We start from the raw sequence: 18,321 nt of genomic DNA on the forward strand, positions 1-18,321 counted from the left end.
TCCTGTAGTAACAGGGAAATACTGAAATATGCAAGCAGGATCTTTTACAGTTTTATACTAGAGTGATATTTTAATATAGAATAAAGTTTATATATTCAAATACTCAATTTCTTTAAACATGACAACTTCAAATGTATAAATGCACGTTTATTTACTGCCTCTAATGCTGTACTTGCATGCAGGTCCTGATCATTTCTGCAGTTTTTTCTCTTGAATGTGTTTAAGATTCCTATTTCAGAGAGAATTTTTTATGCCCTGTAGACTGGATGCATGAACTGTGATAAATATCTGACTAGAAAAGAAGCACACAAAGCAGGTTTCTAAGAAAAGTCAGAAAGCTGGTAGCCAACAGGCAGCAGGTCTGCGCTGGAGTTAGAGGATGCTCCGTCTTGTAGATTAAAGGTGACAGATGTAGGACAAAGAAGGGGACGGTCCCATTTTGAAACCTGGAGGGCATTAGGGTAAAGGTAGCCTCAGTGCATTAATAAAACATGCTGTAAATGTAGTGATATTAGCTTTACTTTCATAGCTTCGCCTTATAATTAAGATAAGATTATAATAAAATCAGACAGTTTTGCAGGCAGAAAGGGTTTTTAATTCATTAAGCCCTGTGCAATGTTAATACACACCTACATACATAATCCTGCACAATAACCTCAGAAATGATGTAATCAAGACTTAAGGTGAAGATGCAAAGTCTAAAGATGCAACATCTCTAAAATTCAACATGTTTAAGACAGAATTTGAGGAGTTAATAATGCACACCTAGAATATTAACTTTATTGAAGATTTTTTTGTATTTAAAATATCCATTTATGACTGCTAAAGGCCCCAGAATAATCAGGGGGGCCCCATGAAAATGTAATTAAAACACATTTTGCGATATATTGTTTATTTTTTTAAATAAAAATATTTTTAACCACGTAAAAATCCTAGAAACCTAATACATTAAAAAGTTAAATAAAATGTTGGTTTCAGGGCTACATTGACACAAAAGAGGAAAGATTAGTGAAATCTTTCTTGAAACAAACATCTTTGGAGAACGAAGATAAGCTGATATTTGACTCCTTATTTGATTCACTTATGTATTTTCTAGGGATGCACGATATTGGGATTTTGGCAGATATCCGATATGCCGATATTTTATAACTCATGTAGCCGATAACCGATATCGATACCGATGTTAAAGCTGGACAAAAATAAGTAGTCATTGAAAATAGCAGTTTTGTTATCCATTTCTGACACTTTGAAAAATAATATACTGAAATATATTTTTATATGCTGATATCAAATTGATTTTAAAAAACGCGGTATCGATCTATTTTACTGTCATAAAAATCTTGTGAAATTTCATCGTTCTGTTACAAACTCTCGTGATATTTTGCAAATTCTTGTGAGATTTTGTCAGTAAAATAGATTGATACCGCGTCAATATATCAACATATTAAAATGTGGCAAAATTTCCTGAATTTTCGGGGGATTTCGTAGCATAACGATGACATATAGCAATATTTCATTAGTAAAAGAGATTGATATGGTGTTTTTAAATGGCAATATATCAGCATATGAAGATATTGTGATATTTTAATGTATCAATATTTTTTCCCTCGTCTTTAGAAGTTTTTAAGTCTGTAAAAAAGAAGTTTTTGAGGAAGAAGAAGAAGTAGTATTTTTTTTTTTTTTTTTTTTTTGACTTTAGAAACTCAGAAGCTGATCAAATATCAGGTTAAATATCGGTGGAGTGGCCGATGTCCGATATTCAGTTTTTAGGACGATATTGATAGGGGGCCGATTATATCGTGCATCCCTAGTATTTTCAGTACAATTTATCATTTTTATTTATCAAAGCTATTTCATTTGTTTGTTTTTCTTATACTAGCGGCTATTTGTGCATATTTTTTTGCAGTTGGATGTAAAAAAACATAAGCCACATGACACATTTAATGCAAATACACAGAATACTAATATAAAAACTAGTAGTAAACTAGTACTCTAGGGGCCCCAGGAACTTGGGGCCCTAGACTACAGACAACAAATGGTAAATCCCCCCACACCTGGAATTATGTTTTATTTAACTTTGTAAAAATAAAAAAAAATTAACTACAACCACTGCTTGATGTTGTGTCACATAGTTTGGAAGATGTTTTATTTCTCAACAAAATCCGATTTAGTTATCAAGCTCCTCTCCTGTGGAACCAACTACCAGTTTTAGTCCGTGAGGCAGACACCCTGTCTACTTTTAAGGCTAGGCTTAAAACTTTCCTTTTTGATAAAGCTTATAGTTAGAGTGGCTCAGGTTATCCTGAGCTATCTCTATAGTTATGCTGCTATAGGCTTAGACTGCTGGAGGACATAGGGACCCCTTTTTCATCATTCTGCTTCATTCTGTCTCTATTCTCCCACTCTGCAGAATCTCTAACGTTCTGCTCTCTCTGCTTTTTCTCATAGTAGCTTCATCTGGTCTGTTCCTGTTTGGCTGTGACTCCATCCTGGAGAGAAACATCAGCTGTGCTGCTGCCATCAACACCTTTGTTTATAGATGCTGGAGATCGTCCTGTTTTCCCAGTGTAGTCTTTGACTGTGAATGGCTGGATGTGCTCTCTTAATCCTCTTACATGGAAGCTGGCTCATCTGCCATGTGTTTCCTGGACAGACCACCTTTTGCAGCTGCTTTTGTATCTCTGCATCTGTCTCCTTGAACCCCAGTCGGCCTCAGCAGATGGCCTGGTTCTGCTGCACTGCAAAAATGATTTAGAAAGAAGTAAGAATTTCTTATATTAAGTGTATTTACCCTTAATTTGAGTAGGTAAATGCGATAGTTTGCCAATCGAATGAGTGATTTTAGTCTTAAAATAAGATAATTAGATAATATGCCCTTGAAATAAGACAATGCAGCTGTGTTTCCTTATTTTAAATCTAAATTGTCTTGTTCCATTGGCAAAATGTCTCTTTTATCTCCTCAATCCAAGAACAAATGCACTTATTTTAAGAAAGAATGACTGATCTAGATTTGGATTTTTTCCAGTGTGGAGGTTTCTTCCTGTTAAAAGGTAATTTTTCCTCTCCACTGTCGCTACAAGCATGCTTAGTGTGAAGGATTGCATTGGAGTCAATGAGTCGATGCAATCAACTGGTTTTCCTTAGATAGAAAACTTTGAATCAGTTTGACTGTATGAATTATAAAGTGCCATGAGATGACACGTGTTGTGAATTGGCGCTATAGAAATAAACTGAATTGAATTGAATAGATACACTGCAAAAAAAATCTAAAAATAAGTCACATTTTTTTAAATAAAGTGTATTAGCCCTTAATTTGAGCAGGTAAATAAGACGATTTGCCAACAGAATTAGTATATCTACTCTTAGAATAAGATAATGAGATATTATGTACTCAAAATTTTTCTTATTTTAAATGGAAATAATCGTTTTCAATTGGCAAAGTGTCTTGCTTGCCTCCTCAGTCCAAGAACAAATGCAATTATTTGAAGAAAAATCTAAATAAAAACTTATTTAGATTAGAATTTTTTTTGCAGTGAACAAAGTAGAATTTATTTCAAGTGTTAAATATATATAAAACATTATAGTAATCCAATCCAGCAGTTGTACTCATCACTTCTAGCACATTTTAAATCAGTAAACTAAAGCAGCTTAATTACCTATTTGAATAGACAGAACATCTATTGGGTAAGAAAATAAGCATGATGTGATGTCTGGCTATGCTGTCAGAAACTGACCTCTTCTGGTGAAAATCCTTCCCTGTTCCTTCCCATCGGCTTCCTCTTTCCCATAATTTGTATTTTGCGACCGACTGCAGTTTTTGGGCCGTTGCTGCTCATGTGCGCAATCCCTGGATAGGTGGTTGCCATGGATTCCTGGGTCACATGCGTGGGTTCCCTATAGCCAGAAGCAGCAGAAGATGCTTGGACCATAAATCCACAGCCATTTTCATTCAAGAAAAGAGAGGATCCGCTGTGGACGGCTCGCTGTCTGACTGGGGCGGTGGTGGTGGCCAGACTACACCCGCTTATTCTGACCTCTTTGTTTTGTTTTTTGTTTTTCTTCTTCTTGAATTCGCAGCAAACCCGTTTTCTCCACATCCACAGACGGAAAACAGGAATGAGTATAGAAATTCCCGAGGGACTGACGGAGCTGTTACAGAGCTTTACCGTGGAAGTGTTGAGGAATCAGCCGAGTGATCTGCTTGAGTTTGCGCTCCAGTACTTCACCCGTCTGAAGGACAGCGAGACCAAAGAGGCCTCCTTTGGCCATGACCAAAATTCGGCCCCTAGATCTGGGAAAGCGGTCAATTTCATTGACGAGGCCATGCAGATCGATTCGGAGAACGGGGAGGAAGAGGACGACGACGATGAAGAATTCATAGGTGAGACAATGCATTTTATTTATTGAATAATGTATATATGACTGTAGAATGTGTCCATGCACGCTGAAGCGTTCGCATGGCTGCTGCGCGCACAGCTGCTGCGCGCTGGCAGATGATAGAAACAAGGCGCAGAGATGCTCGCCACCTTGCATCCACCACCGCGCTGTCATTTGCCATATATGGTCACAGAGGCTGGGGGCTGTCTATGCCGAGCTCTGCATCTCTCCATCTGCGTTTCATTTAGAATAAAATGCATTTCAATAACAGCTGCAGAATCTGTTCATCTTTGTTAGATCGGAGGATGGCTCTGGTGTTGTGTGATTCATCTGCAGGCCACGCTACAGCAGGCCTAACATGATTAGCCTATTAGGAAATATGGAAATACATTAGATCTGAAGAAAGGAGAGCCTAAAGGTGTCATTTTGTCTTGTAGTATGATTATGTTGCACAAAACTGTCTGTGCAGAGCTGCACAGATCAGCAAAACAGACTTGGCACAGCATCCCAATAATAGAGTGTCAAAGGCTGGCTGCAGGGCTGCTCTGAGATTAAACAGGGCCCTGAGCAGGTTTTCCTTTTTTGTCCCCCTGTCCTGTTTTACGAATATACCAATAGAATAAGGAACGGGCACATGACGTCACACGTTGCGCGGCAGCCATATTGAAAGCTGGTCAGCCCATTGTTTACACTTCGACTTCGCGCCTGTAAGGACTTGCTTTCTTCTGCTAGTAGTTTGCTTAGTTTTTTGCCGTTTTATTTTACCTCTGCTGTCGTTATGGTCACCCGTTGCTGTGTCGTAGGGTGTAGTAGCGCAAGCTGTGACTGGACGGGGGAAAAAATCCCAAATGGATTGTCTTTTTACCGTTTTCCAACCTGGAGGCGTCTCAATGGAAAACAAATGTCCTCCATAACAAAGAGTCGCCGGCTAGCATGGGTCGCTGCTGTAAGACGGCCAAATATAACTTTCAACTCAATCCCAGTGTTCATGAGAGTGTGTTCCCGGCATTTTCATTCTGGTAAGTTACAGAACATACATACAACATAGTACCATGGTAGGACAGTCATATATCATCAGAATGTAACTACAGTATCCCAGGACACGTACAGTCAGCACAAGATTTGTTTAGATACATTTTTGATGTTTTACGTTAGTGCCTGCACCTAGTCTTATCACCACAACAAACACCACACCATGTTGAGACGGTAGCTTACCTTGGATCTAATGACTGTGTTCTCATTCGGTTTGATTACTTCCATGTCGTGAACTTTTCCATCTGTCAGCTGTTTGTAAGCCTCTAGCGACTTGTAGCAGCGAAATTCTTCATGTGTGTAGGCACTGACGCCACACACTAGATAGGAAAATATGTCCTCCCTCGCAAACGGCGGTAGAAATTCTTCCCCAACGCACCACTCCTTGCTTGCTACTTCGTAGGGATCAAGTCCGTTTATGAAGCCCATCTTTTGCAGATAACGGTCCCTGGCTTCCCTCTGCAGTGTGTCTCGGTATATTCCGCATCCTTTCTTCGCTTTTAACATCGCTGTTTACTCGTCTCTGTGCTGTTTTAGGTCTTTGTTTACCGTAGCAACTAGCTGTCAATATGGCGGCGTACCCAGAATGCAACGCGCTGTGCCCGTCCCCTATTGATGTTCCAGAGGTAGACAATTGCCCAATGTCACAGTCTTGGGTCTGTTATGTTTTCTTTTGAGTATTCAGGTTTACTTTGCTCCATGTTTTCTAGTTTTATTGGTTTAATTCCTTATTTTGTTGTGTTTTCTGGTTATATTTCAGTTCTTAGGTTTTCATATGTTGCCCTCTTGTGTTTTATTTTTTTATTTTTTATTTTTTTATTTATTTTCACAGATCAAAATAAAAACTCAGAATACACCAATAGAATAAAATAAAAAAATGTGATGGAGTGTGACAGAAACCCTTTAGGGCTTATACCAAGGCCACACCCGTAAACCAACAAAATATCAGGCAGCTCACATTATGAAAGTCCTTTCAGAGAAAACAGAATAGACATATACAGTAACATTATTTTTACATTTTAGCATTCAGATTTCAGGGGGTCAAATTTTTGTAAAATCATACATCACTGTCTTTTTTGGATAACTGTATTTTTTTCAAAGACTTTCTACCATTTATTTCTGAAGATTCCAAATATTTTCCATATTCATTCCATAATTTTGCACCACGATGCCGAAAAGAAAATTGCACTTGAGTTTTAATACTTAACGGTAAATGAAAAGACAAAGCTTGTCTAGTATTATAAGAATGCACTTGGCAGTTCTTAACAAAATATTTCTTAAAAGTATCAGGAGACTGACCTTGTTTTATCATAAAAATAAAGGTACATGTTTGATAAATATTAATTTCAAAAATATTCAACAGCTGTAATTTGGAAAAAAGAGGAGCACTAGCTGCATCAACTTTAGAGAATGTTGCTAAGCGAACAAAAGCTTTTTGCAAAAGTAATATTTTTTTAAGATAACTAGGAAATGTACTTGCCCAAACAATATTACAGTATGACAGGTATGGATAGATTAATGAATAATATAGAGTTAACATCACTTTATTGTGAACAAAATTTCTAATTCTTCTCAAAATACCTAGAGATTTAGTGACTTTTTTGCAGACTGTACCAATTTGTTCTCTCCAAAGGAGTTTGTCGTCAAGTTGGACACCCAAAAAACGAACAGTAGAAACTTTATCAATTTGTTGGTTTTGAATACAAATTCTTATATCATCAAATGTGTAATTTTTGTGCCCAGCAAAAACCATGAAATTACATTTTTTCACATTCAAAGATAACTTATTGGCTTGGAACCAGGTTGAAAACTGGGCTAGATCTCTGTTCAAATTCTCTGTAATAGTAGTCAAGTCTTTATGAGAGATTAGAAAATTTGTATCATCTGCAAACAGAATAGGTATTGTAGAACTTGTGACATTAGCAAGATCATTAATGTAAACTAAAAACAATAAAGGTCCTAGGATGGAGCCCTGCGCTACTCCAAATTGTATTGAGTTTTGCTTTGAATCAAGACCATTCATTGATACATACTGATATCTATTTTTTACATAACTAGTTAACCATTTATGAACAAAACCTTGAAACCCATATTTAAATAACTTTTTCAGTAAAATTTCATGATGAACAGTATCAAATGCTTTAGAGAGATCCAAGAACACTCCTATTGTATATTCATTATTGTTTAACGCAGTTAATATTCTGTCAGTAAGTTCTACAAGTGCCATATAGGTGGAATAATTCTTCCTAAAACCATATTGATACTGATAGATTATATTATGTGTATTTAAATGTTTTAATAATCTTTTATAAATCAATTTTTCTAAAACTTTTGAAAAACATGGTAAAACGGAAACAGGACGGTAATTTGTAAACATACTTCGGTCACCAGTTTTAAATACAGGGATGACTTTAGCTACTTTTAAATCTGTAGGGACAATACCAGTAATCATTGACAGTGCACATATGTGTGTCAGAGGTTTGCTCAATGGGGTCTGCACATCTTTTATCAGAGAGGCTCTAATGCCATCATGCCCTGGAGCTGAGTTTTTTAACTGCATTATAACCTCACACACTTCATTACTGTTTGGAAGATCAAAGCTATCCATTATTGGAAATGAATCTTTAATATAGGCAACTGGATCAATCGTTGTGTTTTGGATCTTGTTGGCAAGTGTGATACCTATACTTGAAAAAAAAGTTATTAAAATGACAAACAATTTTATATTGATCAGACAGAACAGAGTTTCCATTAACAAAAGTTGAAGGAAACTTTGATGCAGCCTTTTTTCTTTGTAATAATTGGTTAATCGTTTTCCAAGTGTTTTTTATATTATTTAAACATTTTCTAAACTGATTGCTGTAATATTTTTTCTTAGATGCTCTCAACAAATGAGCAAATTTATTTTTATATAATTTATATGTAGCCAGATTTAGTGGAGTTGGGCATGTAAGATATTTTTTATATCATTTATTTTTAATTCTAGAAGATTTTTTCAAGCCACTTGTAAACCAAGGGTTATTTTTCCTCACAACTCCATGCATTAATGGGAAACATTTATCAAAACAAGAATTAAACAGTTTTATGAACACTTTATAGGCAGAATTTGGTTCATTTTCATTATAAACTTCATCAAATGAAATTTCTTGTATCATTTTTTTAAATTTGATTTTATTTGATTTACTAAAATTTCTAAAGTATTGAGTTTCAACTTGTCTTGTCTTCACATTTTCATTATATTTTGCAAAAAGAAATACTGGTAAATGATCAGTTATGTCTGTAAATAATAGCACAGACATCGTATCATATGACAAAGTATTAAACAGTATATTGTCGATCAAAGTTGCAGATTGATTAGTTATCCTGGTTGGTTTGTCTATAGCTGGAAAAAAATAATTAGCATGCAGCATATTTAGAAATTCATTTGTCGGACCATGAATTTCACTTTTCAAAATATTAATATTAAAATCTCCCATACTACAACATATTTTGTCTTCTTGATTTATTTTTCCAAGAACTTTGTTCATTCCATCATTAAATTTAATAATATCAACATCAGGTGGCTTATAAATTTGACCAATCACAATATTTTTGTTTTTTGAAGTCTCAAGCTCGACAAACGTTGATTCTATATTAAATTCTTCATTATTGAGAATTAGATCATCTCGTTGAATAAATTTAAAATTTTGTTTCACAAAAATTGACAGCCCTCCCCCTGTCCGGTTCTGCCTGATAGTATGGACAGAGTTGTATCCTGGCAGTTCATATAAACCAGATTCTTTAGAATTTTCTGTAAGCCATGTTTCACTGAGGCCAACAACCGAAAATGAATGATTTAATGTATATAAGAATGTGACTAAGTGATCATAATTTTTAGGAAGACTACGTATATTCAAATTGAGTAGAGAAAATACACTATCCTTAGATGCAGACTCCAACAAAAGATTAAATTTTTCTTCATAATAATATTTGCAGGAACGATTATTTAGAGTACCATAAAAGAAGTTAATATCAGGATCAAAATCATCATTATAGGAATTGTCAAGATCGTTCAAATCAAAGGGGTGAAATATTAATACATTTTCATCCAAATTTCTATCCATAGTATTTTCGTTATGACTTGAAAGCAAGTTCTCATCATCAAGCATGTAAAAAGGAAACTCAGCAGAGCAGTCTCTACAAAACCAAGAGAGCCAGAGATTAGAATAATGTCCAGTTATATGAGTACATTTTAAATGAAATCATTCATTTTAAATGAAGTCATTCACTTCATGATCATTTACATTATTATACTTTTGCTTTGTTTGTGGGACGGTGTGTTATGAGCTTATCAAATCTCAGATAAGCTATGTCCCCTCGCTTTCTGGCTTCTTTCATGGCAGGAATAAGTTCTTTGCGCTTTTGTCTCACAGTCTCAGAGTAATCCTCATTGATGTAGATGTTCGATCCTTTGAGGTATCTTGCCTTCTCCAAAACAGTATTTCCGTCTTTGTAACGAAGAAACCTGGCCACAATTGGCCTTGGTTTTTCATCTTTAGCAGGTGGCTTTCCAGAGCGATGGACACGCTCAAGCTCAATGTGTTTTTGATCTAGTTTGAGTTTTTCACTCAGGATCTTTCTTATTTTATCCTCTGCATCACTCCATTTTTCATGTTCAGACTCAGGGATTCCATCAAAAACCAGGTTTTTACGCCAAGACTGATTTTCCAAGTAGTCAATTTTAACATTCACAGTGTTCATCTTTGAATTGAGCATGTTGACATCATTGTTCAGGTCTTTACAGTTTTGAGACAACTTTTCTGCATGAAGCTTTTCATCCTCAAAATCCTTCTGAGTGAACTGAAGGCTTGCCCTCAGGTCACACAAATCCTTTGTGAGTCCATCCAGTCTTTTATTGAATGAATCCATGAGCATTTGCACAAAGCCTTTGTATGTATTTTCTTGCTGTTTTAACAACTCCATATAAACAGACTTCTGCTGCTCCAGTAGATCACGTACCTGAGTAGCAGTGATGAAGTCCTCCTAATTTTTCATCTTTGGAGGCATTTTATTGTCCACATGTGAATATTAATCCAAATCCAAAGCTCAAGGGAGGTTCTCCTATTGTTAGGCCCAGCACTTACGTATCCAAATGTATGCACTTCAGAGAGTCTATTCTCCAAAAATATGTTGAGAAATCTCAATATAATTTCAATTCAATTCAATTCAGTTTATTTATATAGCGCCAAATTCACAACACATGTCATCTCAAGGCACTTTACAGTTCAACCAGATCATACAGTCAAATTGATACAAAGTTTTCTATCTAAGGAAAACCAGTTGATTGCATTGACTCATTGACTCAAATACAATCCCCCACACTAAGCATGCTTGTAGCGACAGTGGAGAGGAAAAACTCCCTTTTAACAGGAAGAAACCTCCAGCAGAACCAGGCTCAGTGTGAGCGGCCATCTGCCGAGGCCGGCTGGGGTTCAAGGAGACGGAAGCAGAGATACAAAAAGCAGCTGTAAAAGGCGGCCCCGTCCAGGAAACACACAGCCAGGCAGACGAGCTCCAAGGCAGCTCCCATGCCAGAGGACGAAGAGAGCACATCCACTCAGTCACGGTCAGAGAAACAGGACCACACTGGAAAACAGGCCGATCTCCAACATCTATAAACAAGGGTGTTGATAGAAGCAGCACAGCTGATGTTTCTTTCCAGGATGACGTCACAGCCAAACAGGAACAGACGAGGCAAAGCTACTCTGAGGAAAAGCAGAGAGAGCAGAAGGTTAGAGATTGAACTAACAGATTCTGCAGAATAGGAGAACAGAGAGAGAATGAAGCAGAATGATGAAATGGGGGTCCCTATGTCCTCCAAAAGTCTAAGCCTATAGCAGCATAACTATAGAGATAGCTCAGGATAACCTGAGCCACCCTAACTATAAGCTTTATCAAAAAGGAAATTTTTAAGCCTAGTCTTAAAAGTAGACAGGGTGTCTGCCTCACGGACTAAAACTGGTAGTTGGTTCCACAGGAGAGGAGCCTGATAACTAAAAGATCTGCCTCCCATTCTACTTTTAGAAATTCTAGGAACCACTAGTAAACCTGCAGATTGAGAGCAAAGTGCTCTGTTAGGAACATAAGGAACAATCAGATCTCTGATATAAGATGGAGCTTGGCCATTTAAGGCTTTATATGTGAGAAGGAGGATTTTAAATTCTATTCTTGATTTAACAGGAAGCCAATGAAGAGAAGCCAGGATAGGCGAGATATGATCTCTCTTTTTAATTTTTCTTTAGAACTCTGGCTGCAGCATTTTGGATCAGCTGAAGGCTTTTAACTACAGTTTGTGGACTTCCTGATAGTAAAGAATTACAATAGTCCAGCCTTGAAGTAACAAATGCATGGACTAGTTTCTCAGCATCACCCCTGGACAGGAGATTTCTAATTTTTGTAATGTTCCTCAGATGAAAGAAGGAAATTCTAGAAACCTCTTTGATGTGGGATTTAAATGACAGGTCCTGATCAAAAATAACACCAAGATTTTTTACTTTATTATCTGAAATCAGTTTAATCCCATCCAAATGAAGTGACTGGCTAATCAGTTTCTTTTTCAGAGACTCTGGTCCAAAGACTATAACTTCTGTTTTGTCTGCATTCAGGAGCAGAAAGTTAAGAGTCATCCAGGTTTTTATGTCTTCAAGACATGCCTGTAATCTATGTAATGGGTTAGCTTCATCTGGATTTATAAATTGATATCCTCACTTGATAGGGGTTTAAAGAAGGGATCGGCTTGATTTAATATGGATTGTAACAAGACCTGTCTCTCCTAGGAAGCTGTGAAGTTAGTGTATTCTCATTATCAGTTCGTACGAAATCGTACGAAAAGTTATGGACCGTAATTTCGTACGTTTTGGATGTTTTTTTCGTCGTATTTCGTCATATTTTTACGTCTTGCCTCGAGACAAGATATCCTTGCGCATGCGCATCTTACGCACCATTCAATAACATAGAATTTAACATACAATTAACCCTAACCCTGACCCTAACCCTAAGATACAAAACAGCAAGCAACCTAGTGAGAGACATGAAGAAGTAATTATTGCACTGTTTTTCCCAGTTTTACGTCCGTCCGCGGATCTGATTTTTTCGTCTGTCTGGCTGCGCATGCGCACTGATCTGTTTTTTCGAGGAAAAACGTCCAAAACGTACAAAATACTGTGCAAAACTTTTTGTAGGATTTCATACGAACTGATAATGAGAATATGTTGCTTGTGTTGGTCTCCTTATTCCCTAGCTCCTTAGGCCCCATCCACACGAAGTCAAAACGAACACGAAACGCTAATATTTTCCAGAACGTTTGTCGTAAAGACGGAGACGTAAAATAAATGTGATCGTCCACAGGAATGCATGAAAACGCTGCAAAATGTATGCCAGGCCTGTAAGTGGCGCTGTGGTGCCAAAGCAAAAATAGTCAAAAACAGGCAACGAAATGTTGGGAATGCCCACTAATATTTATACATGGTTGCCCTGCGGGTCCATTTTCGTGGTTCAGTCAAATTCAGGTGCTGAACTATGTCGTCGATATTGCTCTGTTCTTCCTGGAGATATTCCAGAAGAAGAAGATTCTGTTGTAAGCCCGACAGCAGGGTGAGTAGCATGAGCAGCAACCATTCAACACAGTACGGCGCCATTGTTGTTGTGATACTCTGTTGCGCATGCGTGTTTAGAGGCGACGCTATGACGCATGCGTGTAAGAAAAAAAATGCGGTTAGAGCTTAAAGATGGAAACGCGAAAACGGCGTTCAAAATCTTGCCACTCTGAAGGCTTAATAAAAAAAATATCGTTTACAGACCCCCGAAACGCAGGCTTCGTATGGATGAGAGGCTGGTTTGGTGAAAAATTTGTGCGTTTAGGCCAGGGTTCGGCTTCGTGTGGATGGGGCGTTAGACCGCTCTCTTCATACCTGCTCCCGATCTGCTCGTTAGTCCTCTCTTTGTTCAGTTAAATACTCTCCTTGTGCAGTTCCTCAGGGCTGGTTCCTCGTCTAACTTTGTCTAACTCCGTCCTAATGTGTCTCCTGAAGTCTCCATTGTTCTGGTTTGTTTTACTTTATTTCATGTTTGATTTTTTGGGATTTTTGAATTCCTGCCTCAGTTGTTTGTGAACCTTTCATTAATTCTACAAAAACTCTCCTCTGCCACCCTGCCTCTGCAATTGGGTCCTCAAACCTCAACCAAACCCTGACACCCAACAGCTTTTCGTTCACAAGTAAACAGCTATGATTGTGGTGATAATGTTGCGCTTGGTAGTTATTTATAAAGGTTTATTAGAAATGGCTTAGGGATTAATAATAATTGAACTTTACTGATCTCACACTGGAGAAATTTACCTCTGCATTAAACCCATCCCCATGGAGAGAAGTGGGCTCCCACTGTGTGGCGCCCGGGGAGCAGTGTGGGTCTGTCGGAGTGGGGCTTGAAATCAGAACCTCTGGGGGCCAAACGCAATGCCCTAACCACTAGGCCGCCACTCCCCCTAAGACATGAAATGTATGCAACTGAGGCGGAGATGGAAAAGAAGGTGAGAAATGGAAAGGGGATAAGAATTAAGATGGAGAGAGAAAAGAGAAAATGAAAAAAACAAAACAAAAAACAAGGAAAATATACAGTGGCTCCTATACTTCCACACTTACATGATATAAGAGGGAAAGAAAAAAACAGCACAATGCACTATCCACAAAAAAAGAAAGTACCCCATAGACACCCAGTCAATACATGTATATAGAAAGCAAAATCAGGATTACACAATACTGTTCAGCTTTGTATTTAGTATTAGAGCGTATCTGTGGACACCTGGAACCAAACATGAGCTCTGAGCAGGTTTAAATGGGATCACACTTGTAGATGAAATCAATATTACCCACTGACCCTCACAATTCTATTGGCTCCAAAAGATTGTTAGATTTGTAAGGAACACCAACTGGGTGCCTTTATACAATCCCACAAATCAGTGATTTATACTTTACCAGGCGTAAAATCTTTATCTTTGCCATGTCGTGCAGCCCTACATCATTCTGAGATGCTAAGATTGTGCAGCCAGCTTAGAAGAACGACATGATATGCAGGCAAAATGGAAAAAATATTTGTAAAATATATAAAACACCCTCAGGAAAGAAACAGCATACAATTCAATTCAATTCAGTTTATTTATATAGCGCCAAATTCACAACACATGTCATCTCAAGGCACTTTACAGTTCAACCAGATCATACAGTCAAATTGATACAAAGTTTTCTATCTAAGGAAAACCAGTTGATTGCATTGACTCATTGACTCAAATACAATCCCCCACACTAAGCATGCTTGTAGCGACAGTGGAGAGGAAAAACTCCCTTTTAACAGGAAGAAACCTCCAGCAGAACCAGGCTCAGTGTGAGCGGCCATCTGCTGAGGCCGACTGGGGTTCAAGGAGACAGAAGCAGAGATACAAAAAGCAGCTGTAAAAGGCGGCCCGTCCAGGAAACACACAGCCAGGCAGACGAGCTCCAAGGCAGCTCCCATGCCAGAGGACGAAGAGAGCACATCCACTCAGTCACGGTCAGAGAAACAGGACCACACTGGAAAACAGGCCGATCTCCAACATCTATAAACAAGGGTGTTGATAGAAGCAGCACAGCTGATGTTTCTTTCCAGGATGACGTCACAGCCAAACAGGAACAGACGAGGCAAAGCTACTCTGAGGAAAAGCAGAGAGAGCAGAAGGTTAGAGATACAAAATAAAAGCAAAAATTTTTTGATAAAGATAGAAAAAAAATGTTTACATAGAAATATGTACATAGAATGTTGAGTGAAGCATAAAGTGCAGACTGGTTTTTTAGGGTCTGATGTTCTGTTTGATGGTCACCAGAGGTGTTAGTGAGTGTATGGTATAGTGTGGCTCAAAAAATAGTTTTATAAAGTAAAAAAAAAAACTTTGTTGTCACGTTGTTTTGGTTCTGGCTCAGCGGTTCAGTTAGTACTTATTTAATTTAAATACACTAACAAAGGGAACATGATCATAAATTAAGATTTTGCATAATTTTTTATTTTTTCAATAAACCAAACCATGTTTTTAGGAAATAGTTTTACCCTCAGATTTCATTACATTTTTCATGTTTGGCAGCGATAATAGATATAGCTTTATGATAACTTTTCCAAACTGGTGTCCCCAAATACATTCTAGTTGTGTTATCAACTGGTTAATTTGGGAAAATGCAACTTTAACTAGGAGTTTCAAATCAGAACCAAACACCATAACAGAGTTTTATTCAGGCATCAAATATACAGGCTTTAAGTGACTTTTTCTAAGTTCCTGGATTAAAAAAACATCAACCAATTGGTCTTTTGCCCACTTTTTTAAGATACTGTATCTCGTTTCTTTTTTAAATATGACCTTGGTGTTATTTTAGGATGTGGTCAGGATTAAAAATTGAGGCATTTAATGGATAAAAATGTGCTGTGGGCTGGAAAGTTGTCTGTGACGCTGTGAACTATTGAAATGGGTCCACTTACTCCCTGCTAAAATCTTCAACTGTATAGAATTTTAAAGTAAAAAAAAAGAAATTAGAAACTTTAAAAAGAAAGAAAATACCTATAATGTTTTACAGTGGTGTTTGGGATGAGAGCCACTAATGCAGGGGTAACCGGATTAAAAATCAGCGGGGTCCAAATAAGGAAAATCATCAATCAGTAAAGGGAGGAGACATTTTTATTTATAATCTGTTACTTTAAACAGAATTTAACACTGAAATAAACTTAGATTTTTATGCATCCATGTTATACATTGACTTTTTAAATAATATATATATAAAGAACATTTGTCCATTTTAAAATCTCAGATCAAGTGTTTTTATGAAGTACAGAACAATTGTTCAGTTTGGTACATAGACAATTTCCTGATTGACATATTTCATAAAACACCTGAAATTAACGTTTGTTTTTTCTTTTTCTTTCTTTTTTCTGTCTTAATGTTGCCAGTGGGCTTTATGCTGCCCTGCAAGGCTTTAAACCTGGGTTTGAATGGAGACTAAGCCATTCTCAAGCACATATCAAGGTGCTCATTTTGAGCCAGGATCCAGATTTATTATTTTTGATTCTGTTCATGGTGGAGAATCCTGCTTCACAGCAGCAGGTTGAGCCAAACATCCTCCAAATGTTCAGGGTCATCTTTTAGCACACCATTTTACTTTTCTGTCACCAGTTCACCGCAGTTCTTCCAGCAGTCCACACTTTCTCTGCTCTCTTTTTCTCACCGTCTTCTCCTTCTTTCCCATCGTCCGGCTCGCCACAGGTTTACCTGCTGTGTCTAAAAGTAGCAGCAGCAGCAACCCAGACTGACAGCAGCTCATTGGATAATTTGGATCACATGTAGCCTGGAACCAGACGCTCTGGAGGGCTTTACCGTATTAACAGGAGAAGCAGTGCAAGTGAAGTTAGACACTGTCACTCAACATGCAGTTTTTTTAATAAATGTTTTAAATCAGGTTGGGTCCGGATTAGCCAGCAGGTTGGTCCGGATCCGGAGTAGGGTTGAAACAACAAATTGGATTATTGGTGATAGATCAATTATTGAAATAATCATCAACTGATTTATTAATTGATTATTCATTAACCTGAGTGTAGAGACAATAAAATATATCTTTATCAGATAGAGCGACCCACTTAGAGCATTAATTATACCGAAATTGTAAAAAAATAATATGTTGCAAAATAACATTTTGCATTTTAGATTAAAAAAAAAAAGTTTTCATCTGTCAAAATACTCTATTCAGAACTCCTCAAGTGGAATTTTTTTGTTTCACCTGGTTTAACTTTGTAAAGAGTCTTAAGGAACCTTTGGCTGTCCAATAATTAATCAGTTCATATAAAAAATAATCGACACATTAATCAATTTGCAAAATAAAGATTAGTTGCAGCCCTAATTTTTAATACAGATCTTTTTGCAAACACCCTGGCTCTATTCATGTGTTCATTTAAAGGTTGTTTTTTTCCCTTTCTTGTTGATATTCAGATATCTAAACCCACTTCAAAGCAGCTGTCCTCATTCAGGTCTAACCACAATGAATATGGATTCCCTAATGAGATATGCCCCCACAGGGGAATTAGCTGTAAAATGACAGCCAGCTAAACCTCTTTTCCATAATAGCTTTCAGAGCAATTCAGCTTATAATGAAATTGAACATGTGGCGTTTTCTTGTTTACAGCACCAGTGATAAACAGATTCATCAGAAGAGCATCAGGTGAGTTACAGTTTGCTTTTATTAGGCTTGGTTATTAACTTCCTGTAAGTGTGGTCTGTATCATTTCTGGGAGAAGGAACAGTTTTTCTCAGAAATTAAAATATTTTTTTCCATCTGTCTTTTAGCGTCTGTCCCTCTTATCATAATACGTTTGATTTATAAGAGCCTGTGAAGCTGCTCTGTCTCTAACCTGGTTTATTATATCATTGAAGGACATAGAGGAGGAAATCAGGACAAGTGATACTTATAGTTCACTTGATCACAGTAATGAAAAATGTTTTGTCGGTGTTAGAAAACTGTCTGTAGTTTTCTCGTTGCGTAACGCAGTCGTATATAGTTGTACTATCACCATTTTGATTGGCTAATATTTAAGAAATTAAAAGCAGGCATACTTGGATGTGAAAAGAAAATATATGTCAAATTAGGCCCTTGTTTAATTTGAAAATTCTCTTACAGGAAAACATTCTAAAGTGAATATACACAGTGGCATGCGCACACACAGAAAGTGCAAAGGTTTTAAAATGTTTTACTGATAAACACAAATTTCAGTGTATTGTTTTAAGATGCTTTGCATTAAACAAATACAATATCCAATGCCTGTTACTCCAATTCTCAATAGAAAGAATAAAAATATGTCTCGGTATAAATA

At 37.1% G+C, this 18,321-nt stretch overlaps 1 protein-coding gene across 1 annotated transcript in view; it reads left to right on the top strand.

Moving 5' to 3' along the window:
* Positions 1-3,787: 3,787 nt before the first annotated feature.
* LOC119789457 (cAMP-dependent protein kinase type II-beta regulatory subunit) overlaps positions 3,788-18,321 on the top strand; it is a 31,086-nt gene continuing 16,552 nt past the window's right edge. The window contains exons 1-2 of the mRNA XM_038294334.1: positions 3,788-4,381; positions 17,637-17,672. Of these exons, the coding sequence (XP_038150262.1) occupies positions 4,117-4,381; positions 17,637-17,672 (301 nt within the window). The 5' untranslated portion in view covers positions 3,788-4,116. The remainder of the gene's footprint in view (positions 4,382-17,636; positions 17,673-18,321) is intronic.

Source organism: Cyprinodon tularosa, unplaced genomic scaffold (genome assembly GCF_016077235.1).
Source record: "Cyprinodon tularosa strain WSP-4 unplaced genomic scaffold, ASM1607723v1 ctg339, whole genome shotgun sequence".
NCBI lineage: Eukaryota > Metazoa > Chordata > Actinopteri > Cyprinodontiformes > Cyprinodontidae > Cyprinodon > Cyprinodon tularosa.